We start from the raw sequence: 13,360 nt of genomic DNA, 5'->3' as shown, positions 1-13,360 counted from the left end.
CCTCACTGGAGCATGTGCAAATAGCAGCGGAGGCGGGAGAGACGGAGGACACATTCGGTTGCTAAGGAGCGTGTTTCCCTCCATTAGCAGCTGAGAGCGTGTCTGACTAACATGTAGGAGGCGAAGGAGGTGGAGGGGGGGGGGGAGGCATCACGGAAAGCAACCAGCTCAGAGAAGAAGGGGGGAGCCCGGCTGCAAGAAGTCTTTCCCATGTAGCTCCACCTACTCCTGCGCCCACGCCAACCTTATGTGGCCTTTCGTGGCTCCACTCTGTATTCAACATGCAGATGTGATTGTGTGAGTCATCGCAGAGGCAGAGGGAACACTCCCTTGTTACTTTTTTTTTTTTTTTTAACACAAAAGCCAAAGTCCTATTCTTGCAACGCAATACACAAAAGTAGAGAAACATTTCAGGTCAGTTCATGAATTGGTTAACAAGTATATTTGAAACCAAGTCCTGCGCCCTTTGTTTGCGAGTGAACCTTTGAGGGATCAGCACATCAGTCTGAAGTGCCAGTTTTGTGACATCTCAGCTGGCAAGAATAGAAAAATAGAAACTCGTGGACCCAGCAAGCAGCATTTTTGTTTGGGAAATTTGCACATCACATTTTGCACACAGTCCAATCATATTACGATAACTTTTCATCCGATCATAACAACACTTTTGCTTGATTATTTTTCAGATTCAGGTTCCGAATGTCGGCTCAGGCCTCCCATGTGGAGTTTGCGTGCTCTCCGGGATCCTCCCACATTCCAATAACGTATGTTGGGTTCATTGATGATTCTAAATTATCCATTGGGGCAACTATGACTGTGAATGGTCGTTTGCCTATATCAGGGGTGCTTGGACTTTTTTACCCCAAGATCGACTTTTCAAGCAGCCAGCCTCTCGCGATCCATGGGGTGGGGTAGGTGACTTTTTTTTTTTTTTTTTTTAAGAATGACCAAGTCACAAAGATCTACCCATTACAAAAATGCAAAACATATTTATTTTAAAGTATATTGAGGATTGTTTATGTGTAAATGTATGTTTGTGTGACTTGCATAACCGCACGAGCCAATATTGCACACCATAATTAACTTTAAACATGTTTTGTAACTATCTGGGTTCACGTTGATGATCACGAAACATCGTACCAATGAAAAGGCACACCTGGGCTTTGTCACTCACGTCAGCGGATTCGTCCAACTGCAGTGAGAAACACTCACAATCTTCGATGTCCTTCCACGCATCAGTCATGGCTTCACAGCACCTTTATAGCTGCAGAGATTTTATTGAACATAATATTTCCGCCTTATTTTTAAAAGAATGGAACAATGAGTCAGCGAACCTCTTTTACCATCTCTCCATCTTGGAAGGACTTCTTCGTATTAACGATGATGTGACGAACCCGGAACGATGCTTCTTTGGCGGCTTTCGCTGTTGAACTATATTGTGTGAAAAGTGACTGCTGTCCGGCCAGTTGGGATTTTAATTCGTTCACTTTTCTCATTCTCAGCTCGCTTTTCGGCGAAATTTCGGTATCGTATTTTTCATAAACAGCTCAAAAATGCCGTTCCACATTTCGCTCCACTGGCAGATGAGGCAAACGCACTTCAAAAATGACATCGTGAGAAAGTTGTCCGCCTCCCATTCTGAATGAAAGTGATACGTTTTTGTCTTCTTTACTCAAGCATCTATACTCATGTTTAAGATTTGTTAAGCGAGGGCTTAAAATAGGGGGAACTCGCTGATAGTGTGTTTTCCTGTACTGTTGTTGTTTGCACATGCGCGGTGAGCTTCAGTTAAAAAAAAAAAAAAATACAGCTGATGTCTTTTTTTTTTTCTTGGCACGCCGTCGCGATCGATCGACGCATTGAGCACCCCTGGTCTGTATGGACCACCAGTCCAAGGTGAACCCCATCGCTCAGCCCCAAGACAGCTGGAATAGGCTCCGGCTCACCCTCAACCCAAATGAGTAAAATTATTGTCGAAAATGGATGGATGGACAACTGTACGTCAGAGCCAGGTTAGAGTTGGTCATTTTGTGGCCCAGGGCAGATTGCAGGGTGAACAGGCTAACCAGCAGTGGGTGTTTTTAGGGATGTGTTGTCCCCAGGCATAAGTTTAGATGGACTTTCTGGCCCCAAATTATTACCCGACCAGGTGCACCTCCAAGAACACAGCTTGGCACAGAGAGGTCTCCCAAATTGGCAATCACGTGCAGAGAGCCTTGCGCTTACCCCAAAAATCACGATCATCCTGCGTTTGCGCCCCACCAAAGATGCGCTGTCTATGAAAATTGGGTTTAAGGGATCAAATCTGCACAGCGTGTATCTTTTTTTTTATTTTTGTCTTCAATCGGGACGAGAATACCACAGTGCAAATGTGAAGAAAGCCAAGATGACATTTCCCGCTCAGTGCAGACCGCTAACCACAACTTCCTCTGCTTGTTTGACATTTTATCTTCTATCTTGAACACCAGCGCACAAGAAGCAGTCAGTCATTTAAAACACGCCTACACTTTGGGCGCGTTCATACCACAACAACCATTCCATCTTTCGTTCCGCTTATCCTCACAAGGGCCGCCTTTGCGATGGAGCCAATCCCAACTGTCATCGGGCTGGAGGCGGGATTTCAGCCTGACTGACAACAGCCGCGCCCACAATCACACCTAGGGGCAATTTAGAGTGACCAATCAAAGTTGCGTGTTTTGGGGATCTGGGAGGAAACTGGAGTGCCTGGAGAAAACCCACGTAGGCACGGGGAGAACATGGCCGGATCACAACAACCAAGTAAAACCATCGAGGTTTTTTTTTTTTGCAAAGTATCATGTACAGCTAACAATAATGTGACATTTGCAGGGAAGGTTCTCATAAGGCAGACGATGAAGGCTCAGCACAACTGAGGTGAAAAAGGAACTCATTGCTAAATGAAGTGATTCCATTCAGTACGTTCACTCAAAAGATTTATCTGAGCGAGTTGTTTGCGAACGTCAGCACAACGTTCTCCGAAAAAAGAAAAAAAAAATACAGAAATTGCAAAATGCTCGGTACACAATTATACAGTGACACACTTCGAATCTGATGCGCTTTTAATGTTTTTAATGCACACGTGCGGCTCTACACCACTTGTGCCACCCTGGTTATAAACAAAAGAAATGCTATTAGTTTGCACTTGAAGGTATCGCCATTCTTCTTAATGGCGGATTATAATCGGGATGGCCATTTGACTCAACAATAGGAAAAAATGAACACTCGCCTAATGGACTCGGTGTACAGCACATCCATCTACAGTATGTTCTTTTGCACTTACTGTATCCTGGCTAGCGGCAACCGACAAGAGCCAGGGAGGCAACACCCTGGATTGGTCACCAGCCAATCATTAGGGACCATTAAGGACAATTTAGTGTCTTCAATTCCCAATTAATGGCTAAAGATGCAGACTCCACACAGGAATGTTGAAGCCCAGATGTGCTAACCACTCAGTTGTTGTGCCACCAATGATTCATCCATCCCTCCATTTTCTTTGCCACTTATCCTCACAAGGTTGTGGGGATTGCTGGAGCCTATCCCAGCTGTCATGGGCAGGAGGAAGGGTACACCCTGAACTGGTTGCCAGCCAATCGCAGGGCACAGAGAGACAAACAGCCGCACTCACAATCACACCTCGGGGCAATTTAGAGTGTCCAATTAATGTTGCATATTTTGGGGATGTGGGAGGAAACCGGAGTGCCCGGAGAAAACTCACGCAGTCACGGGGAGAACATGCAAACTCCACACAGGCGGGGCCGGGATTGAACCCGGGTCCTCAGAACTGTGAGGCCAACGCTTTACCAGCTGATCCACCGTGCTGCCCCAATGAACTAATCATTTTCAAAAGAAGAATAATAACCTTTCAAAAGCACTAAGGAAGCTGTGTTTGCTTCCTGTTGTAGTAATTCTAACAAAGACATCATGTTGTTCCAGATCATCAACTCGTTGGTCTGTTGGCTGCAGCCAAATTATAATGCGCTCCATTTTGCTGCAAGGCAGGATTAATCAACGGAATTCGAAACGTTTCAACAACTCGTTGAAATTAAGGCCCCCAAACTACATTTTGTGATTGTATTGCACTGGTGTACAAACTCAACTATGAAACAATTGATCTGGTGCAATACAATTCCCACTTTTAATATTTTCTTCAAAGCAACATACATAAATATTATTATTACGTGAGACAAGCTCATTATGCACTTTTAATGTAATGCGTGTGTGCGTGTGGTAGGTGTAAAATGAAGTGGGTCGGACCATTATGTAAACACTGCAGGGTACAAAGATCCTTTAACTCCAGCGCAGCTCATTATGTGGATGCGGACCTTTCAAGGCCCAGTTAGCAGATGAGAAAAAAAAAAAAAAAAAAAAAGCATGTTTGTTCAGAGCTAGCATACTGTGCACGGCCACATTTGACGAGAGCAAGAGAAAAGAAAAAAGTAAACACCATTTAAATAACACAAGGCCAGCGAAAGAGTCACAATGCTGTGAATCACAGATTTCTTGGAAAATGAAGAGGAGGAAAGATTGGCCGCCTATCACTCAGACTGCAGTGTGACTTATGTAAGAGCTTCTGGTGAGGGCAGTCTTCTGCGAGGTTCCGCGTTAGAAATAAGAGGGTGGGGTGGGGGTGGGGGGGGGGAATGACAACAACAATCCGTTCAGACATGTCATAAAAGCTACTTTGCTTTTCCGGTGGGAGTGCGCGCGCGTATCAGGGAGTCTCGCTTTGCCCGCCCACGGATCGAAGTGCTGCCCGCAGGAAGTGAAATGTAACCTGAGCTCGTCAGCGGAAGTTAAACACTCAACACAAAGTTGACAAAAGTATCGGGACAGGCCACCTTCAGGGAGTGGGCAGCGGAAAGCCATGCGGTGCTTGCTCCCTTTTCGGCTTCAGCACTCTCGTGGGACGTTGAAGGTGCTGCAGCGTGTCTGTGGGAATTTGGGTCCATGTTGCCTATTGGCCAAAGGGCTTTGAGTAGCTCGTTCCGCTGCACCAAACTCATCCAAGCAACTTTATCTGGACTTTCCACGCGGAACTGAAAAGGGGCTTTCCCAAACTCGGTCATTCAACCATCCATTTTCCAGACCGCTTGTCCTCAGTAGTGTTACGGGCGTGCTGGAGCTGAGCTCACGGCTCTCTCCGGGTGACTGGCGGGGTACACCCTGAACTCACCGCCATCGGTCAGGATTTGAACCCAGGTTCGCAGAACTGTGAGGCCAATGTGCTGACCAGTTGTCCACCATCCCCACCTCCTTTTCTAAAAGTATTCCCACAAAATTGGAGCCATGTAGCCAAAATGTACTCTAAACATAAAAAAAGGGCTAAAAAAAAAAAAACCCAACGTTTCCAATGCCACAGGAAGGGAACAGAAACATTATTCTAGTGGTTAGAATTCTGGGTTTGCCTGAATATGTTTTAAAAGGTACAAATGAATCAGAACAATACCACTGTACTTGTTTTCCCGTTTTTATGTTGAGTAATGACCAATGTCTACCACTGAATGCAAAAACAAAAATGATGACAATTAAACAGCTCTTTGTATTACAAGGAGAAGATGTGCACCACCGCAGCCTAACAAATAAATTTTTTTAAAAACGAATACGCATCTTCCAGTCAATCACACACACGTACACTTGTGGATACAACTTGTCGCATTGTATCGTGTAGGCTTAAATGCGTGATAAATATTTTAGCACGAATATTCGTTAAAACCTGAAAACGTTGCGCAATATGTGTGATTTTACAACTGTTCAACCCGGTTGAAGGAAGTGAAAGCTGAATAGGAGATGGAGTTTCGAGAAGTTCGACATACACAATTATGAATTACCAATGATATGACATCAGACATCCCCATCAATGATTAACAATGTTTAACTGTTTTTTTTTTTTTTGCTATGGGGGGGCTACAATTCAAACCACATTTGTCATTTGAGTTAATAGGGTTAGGACTACTGACCGGGTTGAATATCTTTTTATAATTATATGACAGTCAAGAACGTAACTTAAAATGCGGCATGTGCGATTAATGAAGATTTTATAATAGTGAAAGTTTGACATCGGAATGTATTATTTCCTGGGGGGGGGGGGGGGCATTGCATATTGTATTGGTGGTTGGGAATCATCATCTCGAGAAAGCCTATGACAGAGTACCAAGAGAGGAACTGTGGTACTGCATGCGCAAGTCTGGTGTGGGGGAGAAATATGTTAGAATTGTGCTGGACATGTATGAGGGCAGCAGAACAGCGGTGAGGTGTGCCATAGGTGTGTCAGAAGAATTGAAGGTGGAGGTGGGACTGCACCAGGGATTCGCTCTGAGCCCCTTCCTGTTTGCTGTGGTAATGGATAGGCTGACAGATGAGGTTAGACTGGAATCCCCTTGGACCATGATGTTCGCAGATGATATTGTGATCTGCAGTGAAAGCAGGGAGCAGGCAGAGGAACAATTAGAAAGATGGAGACATGCACTGGAAAGGAGAGGAATGCAGATTAGCCGAAGTAAAACAGAATATATGTGCGTGAATGAGAGGGGCGCAGGAGGAAGAGTGAAGCTCCAGGGAGAAGCGATAGAGAGCGTGGATGACTTCAAATACTGCGACGATTGCTTGAACATTTTGACTCATTTTGAGTGCTGATTAGAACCCTGCATTAATCTGTAATCCAGAATCAACTCCTGCAATTTTGTGATGGAAATTATTAAAATTCAGAGGGTTTCTTGCCTTGACAAGGACCAAAATATATCGCACTTTTGATGTTATTTACGAAAAAGGTCTTAAAAAAACGCTTCAAACATTAAGATATTTTGTGTTTTTGTTGTAGTTGCAGAATTATATAGCGTGAATTCTTTAGCTTGGTGTAATGAACAGTATTTCATATCGAATAAACTAATATCTGAAGTAAAACAGAGTATATGTGCATGAATGATAGGGGCAGTGGGGGAAGAGTGAAGCTCCAGGGAAAAGAGATAGCGAGCATGGACAACTTCAAATATTGGGGTCAACAATACTGAGCAATGGAGAGTGTGGGAAGGAAGTGAAGAAACGGGTCCAAGCAGGTTGGAACAGCTGGCGAAAGGTGTCTGGTGTTCTATGTGACAGAAGTGTCTCCGCTAGGATGAAGGGCAAAGTTTACAAAACAGTGGTGAGGCCGGCCATGAAGTACGGATTAGAGACGGTAGCACTGAAGAAACAACAGGAAGCTGAAGTGGAGGTGGCAGAAATGAATATGTTGAGGTTCTCGCTCGGAGTGACCAGGTTGGATAGGATTAGAAATGAGCTCATTAGAGGGACAGCCAAAGTTGGATGTTTTGGAGACAAAGTTAGAGAGAGCAGACTTTGATGGTTTGGACATGTTCAGAGGCGAGAGAGTGAGTATATTGGTGTTGTGAGGGAAGATATGAGGACCGTGGATGTTAAAGAGGGAGGTGCACGAGATTATCTTTGATGGAAAAAGATGACAGGCTGTGGCGACCCCTAACAGGACAACCCAAAATGAAAAGAAGAAGAAGAAGAAGAAGAAGAAGAAGGTGGTTGGGAATCATTGTGTCGACGAAACACCTCCAACCAGCTACTAGGTACTATGCACAAGTGGGTAGTAATGTTGTTGTACTTTTACTCCATTACATAAACTTTTGTACCATCCATCCATCCTTTCTCTGAACTGCTTATCCTCACTAGGGTCATAGGTGTGCTGGCACCCATCCCAACTGATGTTGGGCAAGAGGCAGGGTACATTGTGACTTTCTTACCAGCCAGTCCAAGGGCAAATATTGTATAGACAACAACCGTCACACCCACAGACAATTCAGAGTCTAAATTAAGCTAACGTGGATGTTTTGGGAGGAGATACAGTGGTTGATTGTCCAGGACATCTGCCTCACAGTGCTGAGGATCCGGGTTCAAATTCAGCCTTGCCTGTGTGAAGTTGTGGAATGTGGGAGAAAAACAGAGTACCTGGAGAAAACCTACAGAGGCGCAAGAAGGACATCCCAATTCCACACAGGAAGGCCATTTTTAAACCCAAGACCTCAACTAATTTTTTTGGAAAAACTCAGTCAGACCGGTTGTAATGCAACACTGATTTGAGCTTAACTTTTGGGTAGGTCGCAGTTCCGTTTTGTTTGTTTCAAAGTGATAAACGCTATTGTTCTGTGCAAATATTCTATGTTATTTTGAATTTGTTGTCCACAACACATTCCCCCAAAAATATGAGACCGGGGCAACAAAAGACTGGGGAAAGTGCTTCAAGTTTTTCAGTGCTCAAAAAAATATTTGTTTGGAATATTACACTGGTGAACTGTTTAATTGAAAACAGGTGATTGTCATAAGGCTCAGCTCTTCAAAAGCAATTATAGGGCGAGGATCACCATTTTGTCAAAAACTGCATGGGCAAAAAGTCCAACAGTTGAAGAACATTTCTCAACCTACAGTTGTAGGGAATTTTGACATTTTATCTTGTACTGTTCCAATATTCTCAAAAGATTCAGAGAATCTGGAGAAATCTCTGCACTTAAATAGCAAAGGTAAACACCAACATTGAATGCCCATGACCTTCGATCCCTCAGGCAGGACTGCATTAAAGACTGGCATCATTGTGCAAAGAATGTTGTCATGTCGGCTCAGGACCACTTCAGAAAGTCATTTTTAGTTAACACAGTCGAGTGCTTCTGCATCTATAAATACAAGTTAAAACTCTACAATGCAAAGTAATAGCCATATAGCAACAAGACCTAGAAACGTCACCAGCTTTTCTAACATGAATGGAAAAGTGTTGCGGTCTAACGTGTCCATGTTTGCGATTGTTTTGATAAATCCTAGACGTTGTGACGTCCAGGACAAAAAGGAAAAGGACTAGCCAGACTGTCAACAGTACAACGTTTAAAAAAAAAAATGCATCTGTTATGGTATGGGGGTGTGTTAGCCCCCTTAGCATGGGTAAGTTGCACATCTGTGAAGGCACTAGTAATGCTGAGCCTACAAAACCTACATACAGGTTTTGGAGAAACATGTGCTGCCATCCAAGCAACATCTTTTTCAGGGACATCCCTTCCTTTTTGGGAATGTGTTTCAGGTATCAAATACAAAATCAGTGAATATCATAAAAAATATCAAACAATAAATACAGTATAATAAGTACTGCAATAGGTAGAGTATTTGTAGTGTTTTCAATGGAATATAGTTTGAAAATTATTTACAAATCATTGTATTCTGTTTTTATTTACATTTTAAATATCGTCCCGACTTCATTGGAATTGGGGTTTGTACATCAAACTATAAATGTATGGATATTATACTGTCCCTCCACCCATCTTTTTTCTACTGTTCATTTTGGGGAACACATTGGACTGGTCACCACAGTCACAAGCGAAAGTCCAGCGCATATTTTGGGAAACTCGTGAACCCGGCGAAAACCAACACAATCACGGGGAAAAACATGGAAACTCCACAATGGCTGGCCACAGATGAGATTTGAACCCCAAACTTAACTGTGAGCCAGATGTGCTTAACACCCATGCACCATGCTCCCGTATTGTACTGTACAATCATTATTTTTGTCATTATTAAAAAAAATAAATAAATAGACATGTGCAGGGCGCCCGGTACACACTGCAGTAACCACTTGATATATTTCAATAAAACACAACCAGACAGTCTAATAATAACAAGCCCGGAAGTCTCCAGAGATAGTGTCTAAAACTGCAGAGGCAGGACTCGGAATCCTCCCTAAATAGTCCGGAGCGGCACATGTAACTTTACAAGAGTGGTGAGAACATGACTGGCAAAGACAGCTTAAACACGCACGCTTTGAATTCAAACACCGCCAAGTGTGTTAATTACCGTATTATAACACTACAAAGCAAGAAGGAAACACGCTGTGATAACGAGCTGCTGAAATTGCATTTACGCAGAGAATTCGCCACCCATTGACGTGCCGCAAGGAGCCGCGCGCGCGGTGCTGCAACTTGCACCGAGCGGACCGGGCCGGGCCGGCCCCGTTGCACGGGAGTTCCGTACCTGTCTAATGGGCTGCCGAGCCGCCAAGTGTCCGCTGACTTTCCCGGGAGGAGGAGGAGGAGGAGGAGGAGGAAGAGGGAAACCGCCGCCACAGAACCGGTGCCGAGCTGAGAGTGACTGAGGGTGGCCCAGTAAGCAGGCGCCGCCTCGGATTCTCCTGACTGCACCCTCCCTCCCTTTCCAGCTGCATCACAGACAGACAGACAGACAGACAGCCGGTGGGTGCATGCATGCTACGTCAGGTCAGGTTGCAACTTTATTTCAGGACATTTCACACACATGCATGCTCGACACTGGCCCAATGGAGCCGAACATGACGACATGGTCCGGTTGGAACTTATTTACCGTGCATATGTCCTAAAAATGCTGACAAAAACATCAACTATCGTGCACACTTTTCATCATTAAGTAAGCCCCAAGATGGAAAATTTTAAAGCGGGGATGAGGGGGGGAGGGGGGGTGAGCTTCGGAACCACAGGGGTGAAAATTGTAAATCAGTGTGTTGAACCTTTCTTGGGCCAAAGGGACAAACGGTACCTTGGGAAATTCTCAAGTCACAACGCCCCTCCCCTCTCCCAAAAATGTTGCAGACGTAAGTTTTCTGGGGGAAAAAAATAATTGATAAATAACTGTTGTAAAAATGGCAACAGGTGGACATACATCAGCTTTGCACAGGTTAAGTTTACCTTCTGCCATCTAGTGGAAGAGCAATGAATTGATCTGCCGGTAACCAGTCACGTGACGCAAGAGGCCAAAAGTCTTGGGATGGACTTCAGCCACCTCCAACCCTAATGGCGACGAGTACTAAATGGACGGTTTCAACCTGCTGAGTCCAACAAGATGAAATCAGAATGCTCAACAATGTCAACAAACGCTCCCCGACCTCCCCCCCCCCACCAGCCCACAAAATTGCATGATTAAAAAAAAAAAAAGCTTAATGTCTTAGTTTTGAAAAAGATATTTTCTCAATAAAAAAAGGTGCATCTCCATTCATGAGAAGGATACAAAATCAGACACATCTGATAGGAACCGAGCACAAAGTGATCTAAAATGTTACCAAAATTGTAAAAACTAAGTTTAGATTAAACGAAAATAAATGTTACGGTTTAGTGGTTCTTTTTTTTTTTTTTTTTTAAGAGTTATCTGATTCAGAATCATCTTTATTGGCTATTTTAGAACACACAAAGAACACTGCCTGTGTCCGATAGTTAGAGGCACTCTAGTATGACAACAAACAGCCTCTATGACAAATTATACATTTAGAACATTAAAAAAATAGACAAATGGCGAGTCATTGAACACTGGAAGAGAACCAGCATTGTGGTAATCCTGATACGATGAAAACTGTACAAATGATACAAAGTCCTCATGGATGGAAGTGGGAAGAAGTTATCGACAAGACTAATGCAAATAACGCCGTGATGAGCTGCTACAATGAATACAGTAATAATGTAAAAATGTATGATGCCTAGATGTAAAAAATTGGCAACGCGTCATAATGAGGTCATGAATCAACTATTTAAGAAGCTGATGAGAGCAAGAGAAAGAATTGAATAGTTCTGCACGTCGACATCGCAATTTTTTTTTTTAACTGCATATTTTGAGCTTGTAGCCACAGCGACGACATCCCGTAATGAGGTGCGTTGACAAGAATAGAGCTGCAGTGTTTGGGAAGCAGAATGTCACATTCCAGTGGCCACAATGGAGATGGATTATAGGCGGCACAATGAGGATGAAGCTAGCTAGAGAGGGATAATAGCCATGGAAAACATGTGGGTGTCGCACAAAAGCACACAGTCAGTCGGGTCGGGAGACAAGACTGGGAGCTCGTGACGGTTTAGTGCTTCAAACTTTCCTTTGACTTGACCCGGATGAACTGTGTTTCGTGATCGTCACTGCTCTGATTTGAGCTCTCTACATAAAGTATGAAAGTGCCCTGGGCCCAGAGCGCTCCCTCATGGCTTCTGACGACGACAGCGCAGCTAAAACAGAAAAATTGCACACGTTATGCCGTAACACAGGGGGTATAATCACCCGACCAAAATTTTGTCAATGTCAATCGCGGGGGGTGCGCTGATCAGATCATTCCCTTCCAGACATTAGTGATCAATTTGGAGAGAGCACTTGTACCCATTTTCCCGCACTGTTCGACACCCCCGGCTGTACACTGAACCGTGCAACCTAAATTAGGCCTACTACATATCGGTTCTGGGATGCTGCTTGACCTAAAAAGCTTTTCATATTCTCAAATCAAACCTAGCCAGTGTTCATAGTAAAAGGTAACAACAATGAAAGAGTTTGCTTAGTGTTGATGGCCATCTACTGTAGCCATGAACAATGGCAGAGGTAGGAATGTAGTTATTTGTGATGTCAACATCAATTCGCAGTGGCCAATAATATGTCTGAAATAAACGGGATTTTTATTCCTGTCATATTGAGAGCCGTTGACTTCATTTTGCAGAAGTGCGACACTTTTTGTGAGGAGGAACGGTCCAAAAATTCATCCTGATGATTGTCCGGGTCTGAGCTGCAGGGACAGGACACATTTGGTTTAGTTTGTTGCTCCCAAAGGAGAAGGAAAATTAACTGGTTACAGTGAAGAAAATAAGTATTTGAACACGGGTTCCTATGTAATAATATAACTTCACCTAAGATAATTTTGGTTTCTCTAAATATCACCTCCTAAGACTACAAATTAAGACTATTTTCAGTTTTTTTTTATTCTAACCTATTACAGTGAAGAAAAAGTATTTGAACACCCTGCTATATTGCAAGTTCTCCGACTTAGAAATCATGGAGGGGGCTGAAATTTTCATGGTAGGTGCATGTCCACTGTGAGAGAGATAATCTAAAAAGAAAAACCCAGAAATCACAATGTAGGATTTTTTAACAATTTATTTGTGGGATAGAGCTGCAAATAAGTATTTGAACACATATCAGCGAGAATTCTGAGCCTCAAAGACCTGTTAGTCCACCTTTAAAAGTCCACCTCCACTCCATGTATTATCCTGAATCAGATGCGCCTGTGTGAGGTTGTTAGCTGCATAAAGACATCTGTCCATCCCATAATATCAGTAAGACTCAAACATGTGACACGGCCAAGACCAAAGAGCTGTCCAAAGATACCAGAGAGAAAATTGTACAACTCCACACGGCTGGAAAGGGCTATGGAGAAATTTCCAAGCAGCTTGGTTAAAAAAAAGGTCCACTGTTGGAGCAATCATTAGAAAATGGAAGAAGCTAAACATGACGATCAACCTCAATCGGAGTGGAGCCCCATGGAAGATGTCACCTCGTGGGGTCTGAATGATCCTTAGAAAGGTGAAGAATCAGC

At 43.6% G+C, this 13,360-nt stretch overlaps 1 protein-coding gene across 11 annotated transcripts in view; it reads right to left on the bottom strand.

Annotated features, from left to right (window-relative positions):
• dgkaa (diacylglycerol kinase, alpha a) overlaps positions 1-10,945 on the bottom strand; it is a 42,521-nt gene extending 31,576 nt beyond the window's left edge. Inside the window, exons 1-2 of one of the 11 annotated variants that reach the window (XM_061839289.1) lie at positions 1,332-1,742; positions 1,172-1,261 (exon numbers count right to left, since the gene is read on the bottom strand). Coding sequence is in view for 6 of the 11 variants with exons in the window: in XM_061839223.1 (XP_061695207.1) it covers positions 1,138-1,240 (103 nt within the window). In the remaining 5 variants the exon portion in view is untranslated. Of the gene's footprint in view, positions 1-1,137; positions 1,743-10,026 lie in introns of those variants that run through there. The other 10 variants (XM_061839241.1, XM_061839296.1, XM_061839251.1 and 7 more) reach the window with 10 other exon arrangements.
• Between the last annotated feature and the right edge of the window lie 2,415 nt (positions 10,946-13,360).

The sequence above is a fragment of the Syngnathoides biaculeatus genome, chromosome 2 (assembly GCF_019802595.1).
Source record: "Syngnathoides biaculeatus isolate LvHL_M chromosome 2, ASM1980259v1, whole genome shotgun sequence".
Classification (NCBI taxonomy): domain Eukaryota; kingdom Metazoa; phylum Chordata; class Actinopteri; order Syngnathiformes; family Syngnathidae; genus Syngnathoides; species Syngnathoides biaculeatus.
The sequence above is the reverse complement of the archived record's forward strand: the minus strand, read 5'-3'. Positions and strand labels throughout refer to the sequence as shown.